The 16,275-nt window shown below is 33.4% G+C and overlaps 1 protein-coding gene across 4 annotated transcripts in view; it reads left to right on the top strand.

Annotated features, from left to right (window-relative positions):
* LOC145265375 (putative receptor-type tyrosine-protein phosphatase mosPTP-1) overlaps positions 1–16,275 on the top strand; it is a 475,862-nt gene that overhangs the window by 407,034 nt on the left and 52,553 nt on the right. For 2 of the 4 annotated variants that reach the window (XM_080121161.1, XM_080121160.1), the window contains exon 12: positions 4,283–4,333. The exons of the other annotated variants lie outside the window; for them this stretch is intronic. In XM_080121161.1, the coding sequence (XP_079977287.1) occupies positions 4,283–4,333 (51 nt within the window). The remainder of the gene's footprint in view (positions 1–4,282; positions 4,334–16,275) is intronic. 4 annotated transcript variants of the gene reach the window in all.

Here is a 16,275-nt window from a genome sequence, read left to right as displayed (position 1 = left end):
TGACTGTTCAATAAGGATGTTTAAATTGTTGTGTAAAATCACCAACATTTTACACACTATCAGCCACGTCTATCTTATAATTGCACATACTTTTTACGGATGCCACTAGTCGCTTTAATTGAATCAAAGAAGCAGCGTTTTTTTTTTTTTTTTTTTTTTTTTTTTTTTTGCTATTGTTTGTTAATTTTATTAGAGACCTCTGTAAATCTAGGCAGTAAAATCAAGTTGACAACCCCCACTAGAAATATCTTTTAACAATTAAAATAATTTCAAGTTGTACTCGAATTTACTATTTTATAATTGTCAGTATTCATTTGTTTTTATATTAGATGAAAACATTTTTCAAAATTGGAAAACCTTATTAAAAAATCTATGCTTAAAACTTTATATCGCAGAATATTGGAATTTCATCCCATTTAAATCTTTTAAAAGTTAATTATTTTTAGAATTCTGTTTCTTTTGTTCTAATTTAACTAATTATAATATATATTATTGAGAAAAAACTTTTTTAACATTGATTTATGACCATTTTTTATTTACAACTTCAAGGTAAGTGAAATGAGTAATGGGTTTATATATATATTAGTCTTCGCGCGAAAGAGCAGGGCACAAAATGTTTTAAATAATAATAATAATAATAGAATAACAATAACAAAGACTTTCGCTGGTGAGGACTACTATTGATCATAACCAGTTATACAGTCCTTTTGAAATTTTCATCTCTATTTTTTTCGTTATGTACTGAATATTTGTTAATGAAACCTGTATGAAATATGTTCCTTATTAAATTTTAAAGATTTTCTATTCTGAAAGAAGTTTAAAAAAATTTAATCTAAAGTTATTTTAAAGTTTTTGTTAAAAAAAATTCAGATTTTCTCATTATTCAGACTTGTATTACAAAGAGGGAGTTGCAAAAAAAAAATGAGTTGTGGTGTGAGGAGAAATACAAACTGAAATAGAGAGAAGGAGAGTTTTAAAATATAATCTTAAAAAGATAAGATACAAGTTAGAAAAGCATTTCATCCAAGGCATGAAAATTGTTAAACAGGATGTTTTTACTATAGGCTTTAAAAATAAAGGTACAAGATTCAATTTGAAATTTATTTATCTTCAAAGTGCACTTTTATAAATTTTAATAAAGTAAGGTATAAAAATTTAATTTAAATTGAATCAAAACATTACCTTGGATTTATTTTATGTAATGTACATTTTGTTGCAATTTAAAAACATTATATTTCATCTAGCAATTAATGATATAGATATAAAATTTTCAATGATTTTTTTTTTTAAAAAGTGCAACAGAATGTACATTACATAAAATAAATCCAAGGTAATTTTTTGATTCAATTTAAATTAAATTTTTATACCTTACTTTGTAAAATTTATAAAGGTGCACTTTGAAGATAAATAAATTTCAAATTGAATCTTGTACCTTTATTTTTAAAGCCTATAGTAAAAACATTTTGTTTAACAATTTTCATGCCTTGGATGAAATGCTTTTCTAACTTGTTATAACTATTTTTTAATGATTTAAACTCTTCAGCTTTATGAAATGTTGCAATTTTTATGGACCTAAATTTATTTTGTTTAGTTTTTCGTAACATGAAATATGAGAGGGCAGGAGTTAGAACGCCTAAAAAAATATTTTCTTTCATATTTAACGGAAATTGGTTTTAAAATATAAGTTAATTTAAAATTGAATAGGTATCGAAAATTTCATAAAAATCTGGCTATTGATTTTTGCTAGATTTTTTTAACATGGGCGTGCTTATGTCTCCCAAATGATCACTATATAGGAACGTTGTTTTAAAGCGTCGATAATGTAAACACAATTTTGGTCTCGCATTTTTATTATTTTTGTATGTTGTAAAATTTTTTAAAAAAATATCATTTTATTTCAAATTTCTTTTAAATGGTACAAAAGTTATAATATTAAAATACAGTTACATATGGGGGAGGGGTAATCTGTTTCTCGCGTTGGAGGTACCTACAGTTCAATCCTTACTATCAGCGATAATAATTTATTTTATTTTTAATACTTCTATTCATCCAAAACAAGATGTATTACCACTGAGATGCAAGGATTTACTAGAAGTGTCGGAATTTGAGGCGGGAGTGGCACAAGATGGTTGTTCACATTACATTTAAATTTCTACATCTTTGTTCAGTCAAGAAAAACAGAGCAAGGAAGGCATTCCAAATGTAATAAGAAACTACTAGAGTAGAAAATCTTTACAATCTGGGAAAATATACAATGAAGGGGTGGGATTTTGCTTCTAGTTAGGTGGGTCAGGGGTAGTTATGTTAGGAGGGTACTAGTGCAGTAAGTTTATTGAAGGACATTCTGTCATAGCAGTTATAAAACAAGCATAGGAGTTCAATTCTATGATGATGTGACAGAAGATGGAATTTTGCAGACACTGCGGGACCTATTAGGTTAGAAATCCTTTTTTGTACTTTTGGTTTTTGGGACAGCAACAAACCATTAGCTTACTTGCCTTATATAAGAGACAACCTTCTTTGCAGCAGAATTGGCAGTATTGAACGTATTTATTTCAGTTCGTGTTATCTGTGATTATTGAGCCTTAAATTTAATAAAATGCGTGTTTATTTTTTGTCATATTTGAGGGAAGAAGGTATTAGAGTGAAAGGCCTTCCAGCATCTGTGGATTTTTACAGTGAAGGGGTAAATTTTGCTGCTTGCTGGATTGATTGGCGTATTCAAATTGACGGGATACAAGCACAGCAAGTTCATCAGATATTCTGTGAATATTATAAAACAAGTACGAGATATAATGTTGCGGTGATGGAACAGTGGCTGGAGCTTGGTAGACAGGCCAGAGACTTTTTTTTTTTTTTTTTTTTTTGCACCCTGTTCAAGAGGTTGGTGCGCTAGCCCAAATATGGCAACAATATTCCATGCCTGGGTGAATGGTAGTTTTATAGAGATAGGATACTGGCAGGTATGAGAAGTTTTCTAGCTCATTAGAGGGAGCCCACCTTCTTTGTAGCAGATTTGTGCATGGAAATTCTAAGAGTTACTGAATAGTGGGGTACACTGGTTCAAAATTAAACTCTTTAAAAATTTATTGTCTAATTGGTGTAATAGTTAAAAATTGTTTGTATGATTTACGAGACCAGGGTTCAATCCTCGGTCATGTCATACTAGAGATTCCAAAATATAGTACTTGACGCTTTTTTGATAAAAAAAAAAAAATCAAGTCAGAATCTAGGATAAGTGGAAGAATCCAGTGAAAGAAGTAATACCCTCCCCTACATCTTAGTATGAAAAGGGAGCCATAAAATAATGATTGTCTGTTTTAAGGCATATCTGGTATCATTCCATTTGGATAATTAGCCAGGAGACTGGGGTTCAATCCATAGTCAAGATTCAAAAGATGGTACATTATTTTTCATTACAAAATACTGAATGTTGATGGTCAAGAGTAAGTGGAGCAATACAGGAAAAGGAATGCTGCTTTTTTTGTGCAATGGTCAACGAAAAGGAAGTGTTCAGGTCACTCTTGACTATAGTTGATGCATGTATTTTATATGATGGCACACTTTTTCAAGGCAGAGTTATTGCAGAAATCGCCAACATTTTTTTCATTTTACTTTTTCTTTTCTTTCATTTTTCCTTTTCTTAAATTAAAATTTAAAAAAAAAAAAAAAAAAAAAATTCCAATTTTCTTCCCCTTCCTTTTTCTTTATCATTTATTTTTTTTTCTTTTTCGTCATTTCTTCTTTTTTTTTTTTTTTAGTTTTATTTCCCATTTTAGCTTTTCCTTTTATTTTTTTTCTGTTTTTTTTTCTTCTTTTTCTCTCTTATTCGTTTTCTTTTCTCCATTTCTTTTTATCCTTTTTCTTTTTTGTTTCATTTCCTTATTTTCTAATATTTTTTTCTTTGTTTTTAATTAGAATTTTTTTTCATTTGTTTTTCATTTTTGTTTATTTTTCATTTAGTTTTTCGTTACTTCCTTTTTTTCTGATTTTATTTTCCATTTTAGTTTCTCCCTTTTATTTTTTATTTGTCTGTATTTCTTTTCTGTTTCTTTCCTATTCCTTTTCTTTTTCCCCTTTTTCGATCTTTTTTATTTCATTTATTTTTTTTTTTAATTAGAATTTTTTTTAATTAAAAATTTTTTTCCTTTTTCTTTCAATTTTTTTTTTTTTTTTTGTTGTAATTCTCCATAAAACTTCAATTCATATAAAAATTGTTTTCAAATTTATATTTTTGCCATTCTCATTCCAATTCTTCCTCCTTAATTCCTCCACTCCGTAGGAGTTAGAAACTCCAGAGCGCCAGAAATCGTTGCTTTTGAGGACCACCAAGGTATACCACCGACATCCTCTCTCTTAACTTATCTGTTCGTCCTGTATTCTTTCTTTTTTTTTTTCTTTTTTTTTTTTTTTTTAAACTTTTCGTATTTGTGCAAAAAAAAAAAAAAAAATGTCTGCCAAGAATCTGTTTATTGTCGCATGTTGAATGTTGTGCGTGTTTCTCTATTTCATTGTTGTCTATTGCCTTTGTGTCGTATGTATGTGTACGTACACCTGGTGTATGTAGCGTACATATATCTACATACGACTTGGTCGTCGTATAAATATTTGTTGAAATCACTACCCCTAATTTAGGAGTGGTATAAGTCGTTTGAAACAATTTTAAACAAAAACTGTTTTGCGAAAGAAAATGGCTTCATATATTTTTTTAATTGGAATTCATTATTGAGATGAGTATCATTTATTTATTTATTGCGGACTATTATCCTCATCTTTCTTAGGCGAAGACCTGAGGAATAGTTGGCCGAAACGTGAAACAACATCTAAGAAAGATGAGGATAATAGTCCGCAATAAATGAATTAATAAAATAGCTTCAGTTTAAAATAAAATCAGAAATATTAAAACTTATATTTATTTTTTGTGACCTCTTATGGTGATGGTGGTGGTGTTTATTTCTCTCTCACCTCAAGAACTGTGACACAAGGGTCGAAAAGTAGGATCAAAAGTCAGCACTCCTGAAGAGCAGCACTCTGACCCGGCAAAAGATGCCTGTGCAGCCCAGTCGGCATTCCCCAGCAGAGATGCCTCATGCAGTTAGCAATAAACTAACCCTTTTTTAAAAAAAGAAGGCAAAGTCTGGGAGGATAAACCTCCTAGAACTGCATAGAACCAGAATTGTCGCAATCAACAGGGGTCAGATCATTACAGGAATGGTGTAATCTCTGTTGATTTGGGGTGGAAAACAAATCCATTCATCATGGATTTTATGATGTGGAGATTATTCGAGTAATAGCAATTGTTTGGAATTTGGTGATTTTCAAAAAATCAAAACAAAATGTTCTCTGCTAGTATTTTTGTTTCCCAGAGGCAACTAGTGCTGTCTGAAGATATTGGCCTCTTGACCTAAAATGCACCAAACATTTATACTATTGTTTTTTTTTTTTTGCCTTTTACAAAACATGGTCATGCTTGACAAAAACAACAATTTTCCTCTACAAAACAACCAGACCAAACACCATGAATAAATGTTATTTGAACTATAAATAACATTAAGCATTTTTAACAATATGACCAGATTTGACATTAACTGGAAAAGGGTTGATATACCGTGATATAAAACTAAACCAGACCAGATCACACAGGCGAAATTTCGTAAGCTCTTTCATCTGATAGTATTGCAAGCTAGGTCTGCGGTGAGTTGTACTACATTTGTGTCAGAATTGTCTTGACATATGCCACTGAATACTGGATCCTCGTCCAATCCTTTCTCATCCGACTGCAGAACAACGACGGATCCATGATCAAATGAATGTGCCATGTAGAATCTGACGAAACCCAGCACATCAAGTTGGAAGATTTGCTGAAAGCATTATATTTTATCCTTAAGGCAAATTGGTTATGCTGGTATGGTCATATGGTGTGCTCATTCTTTGTGATGAACTATTGCTGAAGCATGGATCGCTTAAATCGCAAGAAGTTTGGCCAACCGGGGAAAAGTTGGAAGCAAGTAATTGAACAAGACCGCACAGTGTTCATTCCTAGAACTGCCCGCCTGTGGAATACTGTTCCATTGGCCTGCTTTCTGGCTGACTACAGTATGGTAGTCTTCAAGTTTAATGTAAACAAGTTCTTGTGGAGCTGTCCCCTTGAATAATCAAATTCTACCCAACTTACGCCATTAAAAATTACTACACTACCACCTTACATTCATTAACCCTTATCCTTGAGTGGCCTTTGGGCGTTGATAAATGGTGACTCCCTTGTAGAAAAAAAAAAAAAATTTTTTAAGCATGCAATTGTTTCATCCCTTTACTGATATTTTTATATAGAATTCGCTTCATTGGAGACGGTTAATCAACTGAATTGCAAGAACTGACAAGTGAGTTTGTGTGATATCAGAAAAACGATACGTGAACCTGGGAAAAGTGACGTTAAATAGAAGAATTCTAAATATACACCTGCTAGAACATAGTTGTCATATTCGGTTTAACGTCTCACAGGCTTTAAGAAAATAACTTCTAAGCTAACCTATCTCTAGCCCGGTCTTTATCAATCCCTCTTTCTATAAAATCGATCCTTATCACTTGACCCTGCTAACCCAACTATTTTACCTCTACTAACTCAAGATCTCTTAGCCATTGTTTTTACAATGTGACCAAACCAACTAAGTATCTTGTTCTATCGGCAATTTCAGATATTGTTCAGATTTAATCTTCTTCAGAGGTTATCAAATCTAAGCCTTTAAGATTCACATTACACTCATAACATCATATCACTTCTTTCCATGCAACGCATGTCCTCAGGTTAACCCTCACTGGCCACTCAATAGAATGTCACAAAAAAATGTTTAAAAAAAAAAAAAAAAAATTTCCTTTTTTGATTTTAATCAGTTCCATCATGTGTTGAAGCTCCTTTCTTTGGGAAAACAGGTTAGTATATGTTATATATATATATATATATATATATATATAGTGTCCTTTTTATATTTTTATTTTTAACCATGTCTTCATTTGTATGCATGTGTAGGAATTTCAACTACAGACATGCAAGTGTTTAACTAAAGAACACTTTCTAGCCTCACTACTACTCCTTGATATGGGGAGGATAAAAATTTTGTAATTACCAAGGATATCAATAAGTTTTTTCCTTTTCGTCAACATATTCAGCAATTCATGATGAGGTAGATGAGTTTGATGACTTATAATTCATCAAAGATTGATTTCCTGTCTCTTTCCCTCCCTCCACATGTACACTGTATGTGTATTTCTTAATTTTGATTTTTAGTTGAAACTGATTCGAGTTTCTTTTAGGAAAAATTTACTGTTTTTGTGCTTCTCTTTCTCCACACACGCAGTTGAAGGGATGGGGTTGGGGCACCCAAATTGGAAAAATTCATTTTGATTTCAGCCTTTTTGTGCCATTGGCTGTTAGTCTCCTTGCATATTGAATCTGTTGCATTTGGTAAGGCTTAAGAATCTGCTGGTAATCCTTAACTATAAACACATTTTCCTCAAGATTCGTCCCAGTTTTCTCTGCCATCATGTATCGCAGTGACACATGGTTCTAATACATTTTTGGTCTGCAACAACTTTGGCATCTCTGCTGCAACGAAATCAGGTTGTTTGAAGATACCAACTTCCTGATCTAAAATACTTGTTTTCTTCCAATCCAAATGAGGCTGCTTCTTGTATTAAGCACTCGGGACCGAATTTCACTCCAGACCTAAAATGTACAACTTCTTTTTTATGTATTCAATCAATAGGCTGAAACAAAAATGGATAATAGTGCTATCGAATCAGGCTGCCTGAAGATACTGGCTTCCTAACCTAAAATGCAACAAACATTGTTACCTCCCCCCTGTTCCCTTTGCAAAACTCAATCATGTCCTGCAAAGCCAAAACTAAAAAAAAATATTCCTCTATAAAATAACCAAGCCAAACAAAATATGAATAAATATTTGAAGATATAAAGAACCTGAAGCATAACAATTTTACCAAAATTACTGGATTCTGCATTAAATCCGCAAAGGGTTGACATTCAGTAAAACTTTGGTGTAATGAACGTGTCGTGATGATGCGGTAGATATGCAGCTGCAATAGAAATACACGACTCCATCAGTTGTGCTTTATCGGAAACTTGATATTGGTGGTTTTAGGGTTATCTGCTTAGCAGGTTGTTCAGTCATGTACAACCTGCTACTTCTTGTACCAACTTTATAATGCTTCTGGATAGTTCAGACACTGAAGAGTTTATTAGATCAAGGAAGACCTAGCTCAAGTGCGTAAGAAGTGACATCTTTGACCTGACTGAGAAAGCAGGCTTGAGATGTCGTCTCGTATTGCTCATTTCCAAAGTCTGGGACATTCGCAGAAGCCGAAATACTAATGTCGAAGATCCAAAAAATGGTACTTTATGCTTCCTTGCTCAGGGTTGCCAGCCACCTGGAAAATGTGGCAAGATCACATTAATCTTTAAAAGTTCTGAAATTCAGAAACAAAAAAAAAAAAAAAAAAAAAAATAAAGTATTCTGGAAAATCCTGGAATTTAAATGATTTAATTATGAAAAATATTTTATAAATACTTAGATTTTTGCTTTTTTACTGTAAAATCTATCTCCAAAGAAAGTTAACATTTGATACTGTTTTTCTATTCTACTTCTGATGCGGCAACATTTGCAGACTGTGCTGAGGCCTGCAACGGCTTTAGTATTTGATTGATGAATTTGGCATTTATGTTTATTTTTTGTAGTTGTTTTAGTTCATATTACGTGTCATATTTATTGATATTGCATCGTTGTTTCTCAAAATGTTTGGAAAATGCTGGAATTTATATGGTATAAATTCTGTAATATATAGAAAAATACTCTGTAAAGTCCTGGAATTTTTATTTGCAAATTTGGTTGGTAACCTTGTTGCTAAAATATTCAGCATTATAAGAGGGAGATCCAGGTGTAAGAAATGGCTTCCTCCCCTACATCTGGGTATAGTAGTCACTGATAATGATTATTTGGCTCAGTTTGTCTGTTTCAAAACATATCAATCACACACTCATTTGGTATAATTGCTAGAATGTTCATCAAGGGGTAGAGAAAGACCGGGATTCATACCAAAGACCTGATGCTTCCTTTACTAAAATGATCAGCATTATAAGGAAAGGGTCAATAGTAAGTCGAGCAATATAGGGGAGCAGTGTCGGCTAATAAAGGGAGCTTTAAGATCACCTCTGATTTCGATCCATTCATCTTATTTTATTTATATCATAGATGGAATTGGAAGAGTAAATTCTCCAATTGACCAAAGTTCTCTTCCTTCCACCAAAGACACTGTTAAAAAAAAAAAATATATCTGACAGTCAATTTTTCAAATTTTACTGTTAATACCTTTTTTTTTTTTTTTTTTTTTTTTTAGTAATGTTCCTCAGTTGAACCGTGTTGACTCATTTATATTTCATTTAATCGTTAAGATTTTAAATACATTTTTAAAAATGGCTGTAAGAAAAGATATTTATTGTTTGGAGTTGAAATCCTTACGTATGCATGCATCTGTTCATAACATACATTTATTAAACTGTGTTTATAATTTCTGCATTATTATGTTTCCAAATTTTTGAGATGAGGATTGATTATTCGGACTACTATTCTCATCTTGAGTGTTATTATTCTTACAACGTTTTGGACAATGTAACCTCTGACCATCTTCAGGTGCATCTTGTCAAACTCAGAAATTTATACAGAATTTCAAACTGCACCTTTTATTTAATCTACAGGGGTAGATTACTCTTGTTCTATCATCCATAACCAGGTAGTAGTTTTAAGTACTTGCTTATATTTTTAGTATCATCTTTGCTGAGGATTGAGCCTTCAACTACCAGAAGGCTGACACTTAGAAGTGATTGTACTTTATCCATTGTTCCATGTGGCAACGTTTTTCACCCCCCACCCCACCCCCTATGAGGATAGACACAAGGTCGGTTTTTAATGCTGTGAAAATCCATCTCCTCAAAAAGCGGCACTCTGGATTATCAAAAAATATAAATTGCTTCAGTCTAAAATAATTTCTCCTTCATTGACTGGGAATAAATGAAGTGTAGTATCAGGACAGATACTACACTTTGATCCTAACAAAAAGGCCAATGATGACATACAAAAACAAAAATATGATTGGACTTTAGGCACAATGGATAAAGATGTTGGTTAACATTTCTAAGTGACAATTGATATCTAATTTTAATTGCCTCTCCACAAAGACATAGACACTTTTTTTTATGGAGAAAATTTGGTTTTCCAAAAGAGGCACTTTGGGACAAAAATAAAAATTGCTTGAATCTAGGAAGATTTTTCCAACACCAACCACGAACAGATGAAGTGTTATGTCAGATAGATACTACACTTTGATCGTAGCCAAAAGACCAACGATTTTTGCACCATTTGTCTATGACTGCTGGAACGAGATCTAACCATGGTCTCCAATCGCCATGGTGTTTGTCTCATCATCTATTTAACACAGACCATTAACTCTTGTCCTTGAATGGCCTTTGGGCCTTGATGAACAGTAACTTGCTAAAAATAAAAAAAATATCTAGTCTCTTGGAATAGATAATAGGTTCGGTTTAATATAAAGATTTCCAAGTTCGACAGGATACACCTGAAGAAGGCCTGAGGTTTCATTGGTCGAAACGTTGTACAAATAATCCAAATAATGCAAATTTTTTCGTATTACACTGCACGTTTGCACACTAATGAAACTGATTTGATTAATGCGTTTCTTGCCTCGTGTTTCACAGCTTCTCTGTCTTATACCTTTTTTGTACAAAATGTTTTGTGTTACTTTTTTGTCTCGCATTGCAAAACAATTGACATTGTTTTGTTTTTTGTTTTTTTTTTGGTTGTTTTTTTTTTTTAAAACTGTTTTATGTATCTGACTTTTTGAGATGAAGATTGGTTATTAATATTTGGATTCTTCAGACTACTATTCTCACCTTGAGTGCCATTTTTCCACAGCGTTTTAGTCAATGTAACCTTCTTTAGGTGTATCTTGTCAAACTCGTGAATGTTTCTGTTGAACTCTGGAATCTGGCTTGAATTTGAACGGAATCCTTTATTTACTTCATGGGGGTAGCATGCTCTCGTTTCATCAGCCATGACTGGATAGAGGTCCTAAGTAATTCGCAAATGTATTTTTCAATCATCCACACTTTAACCTTCAGGAGAATATCACTTTTACAATTGATTTTTCTAAGTACTCTAACCACTGTGCCACGGGCCATGGGTTTGACAGAAACATTCCTGAGTTTCACAAGATACACCTGAAGAAGTTTGGAGGTTACATCGATCAAAAGGTAAAAATGAGATTCAAGATGAGAAAAGCAGTATGATGAATTCAAATATGGAAAACTGTTTTATTATATATTTCTTTTTTAATTTTTTTTTCCCCATTTTTTTTTTTAAATCTTTTTTACATCAATTTCGTATATTACTGATTTTTGTATAAATTCATCTTTAATTTTATCATTTTTATTACTTTCATTCAACCCTAAGTTTTGTTTACAGTACATTTAAATTGCTGCATATTGTTCTATTAAACTTTGACTTGTTTAAATAATTTGACTTTGTTCATTTTATTAAAATAGAAAAAAGATTGTGAAGACATTTTTCAATCAATAAAGAACTTTAGAAGATTGTCAGTGAAAAAAAAAAAAATCACAATCGCCAAAAGATAAGCATTTTATTATTTCTAGTCGCCACTTGGAAAAATCACTCTCAAATACGACTATTTCACTCGCAATGTAAAATTCTTGGGTAGAGAGAGGGTACCAGTGCAGTAAGTTCATCTTTACACATTCAATGGAACCACTTCTAAAACAAGTATAGGAATGCAGCATTGCTGCGATTACTGTGCTGGGACAGGTACTGGAGCTTGGTACACAGTGGCAGACTAGTTAGAGTAAATTACATTAGCTTTGTGTGTGATATAGATAGATATATATATATATATATATATATATATATATATATATATATATATACTTGTTTATTGTTATATAAACATGCTCACATCCCGCTGCTACAAATAGCCACTTGTTTCAATCAAACAACAGATATCATCAGGCAGCGACTTGACTATTCAAAAGTTCAATGAATAACCTCATTATTCATTGAACTTTTGAATAGTCAAGTCGCTGCCTGATGATATCTGTTGTTTGATTGAAACAAGTGGCTATTTGTAGCAGCGGGATGTGAGCATGTTTATATAACAATAAACAAGTATTATCAGCTCTTTTTATTGAGCACTATCTAACAACCTCGTTGAATTCATTAGTCCATTACTTTTGAATATAAAAAAACCCGAGTGTGTATATATATATATATATATATATATATATATATATATATATATATATAGAGAGAGAGAGAGAGAGAAAAAGAGGTATAATTATTTATGATAAATCTTTCAATATTCAGATGTTTCATCTTAAACCAAGAATCATCAGCATGGTAAGGTATAACCATACCACTGGTTGCAGGATATAAACTCCTGGACTGAAGACATCTGATGTCTTTGCCTCCACAGCTACTGAGACAGTTGTATGATAATAAATGTATGTTAGACGATGATGCTGGAACCGCTAAGCCAACAAACGCAAAAATGCATCTCTATATAAATCTCCTGTACATGCATATTTCATGTTTGGATTCTTTTCAAAACAGATATACCAAAGTTTTTCCATTTAACCACTTAGATCCAGGATCCTTTAAATATTTTAATTCATCATTGATAAGACATTGAAGACTACGATGTTGGTTTTGAGGATTACGACGGTAATGAAAATGCAGCGAGACAGTTCTCCGTATACATTACAAGCCAGCTATCCTAGGAAAATTTGTGCTTTATGACAGTATGTGATCTATGGACGTTTTAAATAACGTGTTTCAGAATTAGAACGTTATCTGCATAGACTGAAATTCGACATTACGCAGACATTGAATTTATATAGATAGATGATTTCTAAAAAATAAACCTTTAAAAAAATAAGGCTGCTGTCCATGATTGGAATAAAGTGTTTTTTTCCTCTTTTTCTCTTTCACTGAATGCACGAGATGATGATATCTGCCGCCTTTGTTCACGCATCGCTCTGTTATTTCCGCATGATGAACTTGCACCATATCGGCACTTGGAGCCAATCACATTTTAATGACACATGCGTTTACTTTTTGTTAATCATAGATTTTTTTTCACTGAGTAAGCCCCCCCCCTTCCCCAGTAAGAGTTACCTATGTAACTTGCCAATAACCCTTATAAGTGGTGACCCCCATGTAAAAAAAAAATGTAAACTTTTTAAAAAGATCAACTGTTATAACTTTACAAATATTAGCCTTCGTTCTCTACACTCTTATCTCCTTTGTTTATTGCATAGAGTTTCTCAACCATTTTTTTTATTTTATTTTATTTTTTTTTTAAAACAAAGGTCCATGAGTGTTATCGGGTATTTGTGGCAAGATTTAATAAAAAAATAAAATTAAAAAAAAACGTGCATATAAATATGTAATGAATTTTAAAAAAACAAAAAAAAAACACTAACACAAATATGGATTTACATTTTTTTCAAGGTTTTTGTTAGAGTAATTGTAAAATCGGTTCTTTTTCTTGTAGTTTTTTTTTTTCTTTTTTTCTCGACTGTACAGCATAACAACAACAATAACAACAACAATAACAATAAAAAAAAGAGTATAATAAAACAAAGTACAGGGTTTTATGCTTATTTTTATCTCTTGGAATCCTTTGAGATCATAATTTGTGTATTCATTCTTTGCAGACAGTTATCCCCATCTTCATAGTTGTCGTCTCACCAAATTTTTGCCAACTAATGCTAATACTCTAGTTTGCTCACCTGGACCGTAGAGGCTCAATGCCTCTATCCACTGGGTCATGGGCCCCGCAATGGATAGAGGCATTCAGTCTCTACACTTCCAGGTGAGCGTTGTCTGAAGATGGCGGTTTTAATCCTACCCAAGCAGGCCAAATTATTATTTGGCTAAAACAAGGTGAGACGGCAACAACTATGAAGATGAGGATAACAGTCCGCAAAAATTGAATACACAAAGTACAGGGCGTATTATTTGGATTATTCAGACTACTATTCTCAGCTTACGAGGGGCGTGCAAGAAGTAATGCCCCTGACCTACTTCCCATAGCAGTATAGCAATGAAACTTGGCACAGTTATTAGTCTTTCTCTATATAGGAAGCAACCAGAGTTATGCATTTTTCCCATCGCTTGATGCAGCTCTGGAGACAGTTTTTGTAGAACACGACATGACTTCAGAAATCAAGTCTGCATCATCTGGGAAACGCTTTCCTTTCAAAAACAACTTCATGGCTGGGAAGAGTGAAAGTCAGAGGGTGCAAGGTCAGGAGAGTAGGGAGGATGGGGAAGGATTTCATAACCACACGCCCATGCTTCTGATCTGGCGACATGCGAGTTGTGGACCGGAGCATTGTCCTGCAGGAGGAGGATACCTCTTGATCTTGCCCCGCCTCTTGATTTTGATAGCTTCCCTTAATTTCCTCAAGAGTGAAGCATAATAGGCTCTTGTAATTGTGGTACCCTTTGCCAGGAAATCTGTCATCACTACTCCGTCCTGGTCCCAGAAGACTGTGAACATAACCTTGCCAGCGGAGGGCTGCACCCTTGCCTTCTTTGGAGGTGGTGAGTCCAAGTGCTTCGATTGCATTGACTGGGCTTTGGTCTCTGGATCATAGTGATGGACCCAGGTTTCATCCTGTGTAATCAGTCTTTTGAAAAACTTTGACTCATCTTCTTGGCACATCTCCCCAAATTCGAGATCTTTCAAAATGACAGCCTCAACTTGACGGACAGATGCCTCATCAATGGCAGAAGGGGGGGGGGGACGACCAGGTCTGGGAGCTGTTTCCACATACTTCCGACCATGTTTGAATTCATGATGTCAGCGTTTTACAAGGTCATATGATAGGGCATTATCATTATAAATTTGTTTCATTTCATCAAAAGTCTCCTGTGGTGTGCATCCTCTCAAATACAAAAACCGGATCACTGCTCGACATTCAACAAGCTCCATTTCACACCTGACTCAGTTCAAACACCTGTAAAACAGAAACCACAATTAGTTCAGAGCTGTAATTTGCCACATAATCCGTAGAGATATAAATCATTGCACATGCAAAATTTCAGCTAGATCAGACATGTGGAAGTAGGTCAGGGGCATTACTTATTGCACACCCCTCGTAGATGTCATTTTCACAACGTTTCAGCCGATGTAACCTTCAATCTATTTTGCTGAACTCTCAAAACTTATTTTAGGTTGTTCAGAAAAAAAAAAAAAAAAAAAAAATTACAGGATATTCTAGCAAAAACATATCTATAAATGTTAATTTTATTTCTCCAGTTTACAACTTCACGCATACTGATGCCTGATTGTGGACTTTATTTAATGACTGCTAGGCCTCTTATAGGTATTGCCTTCCACACATTTCTAGTTTTTTTTACATACTGAGTCATGAGTTCATAAATTGTGGACCTCACATACAACTGCCTATTTCCTTATTTAATACATAGCACTAAGGGAGGTAATTCAGTATATAAGATGAAGCAGCTAATTTAAATGTGTTACGAGGTGCCTTCATTAAGTTTTCAGACTTTTGTAAGGCAGGTTCAAATGAACAGCTTCAGCAGGAATTGGAATACACTCTACTAAAGCCTGATTGTCACAGCTGGTGCATTTCAAAAATGGACGTGAGGACACTTCAGAAGAACGATATGCAATAACATTCTGTTTTAAACTTGGGAAAATGCTACAAACATATGAAATGTTTGAGACTGCTTTTGGACCATTTTGCAAGACTGTGAGAGGTGTGAGGGGAGTAAGGAAATCAAAGCACCAGTTGATTCGCCAAATAAAGAATTTCATGGATAAGGACCATTGTGTCTATAGAGGCAATAAATGCACAGTTTCATGTCAATGTGAGAACTGTACACACAATTATTTGCGAGAAACTGAAAATGCACCAGTCCACAACACAACTCCATCCTTAACATAGACTATTTGTCCAAGACAATTCCTCACTCTTCTTATAGTCCAAACCTTGCTCCTAGTGATTTTTACTTATTCCCTCAACTCAAAGATAATCCTAGAGGCTGCCATTATGAGACAATTGAGGAGATGAAAGAGGCTGTGATGAGGGTTATTGACACGCTCACACAAAAGGACTTCCATGAGGCCTTTCAGAAGTTCTTGGAA

The sequence above is a fragment of the Euprymna scolopes genome, chromosome 40 (genome assembly GCF_053919585.1).
Source record: "Euprymna scolopes isolate OS-2025 chromosome 40, ASM5391958v1, whole genome shotgun sequence".
Taxonomy (NCBI): Eukaryota; Metazoa; Mollusca; class Cephalopoda; order Sepiida; family Sepiolidae; genus Euprymna; species Euprymna scolopes.
The sequence above is the reverse complement of the archived record's forward strand: the minus strand, read 5'-3'. Positions and strand labels throughout refer to the sequence as shown.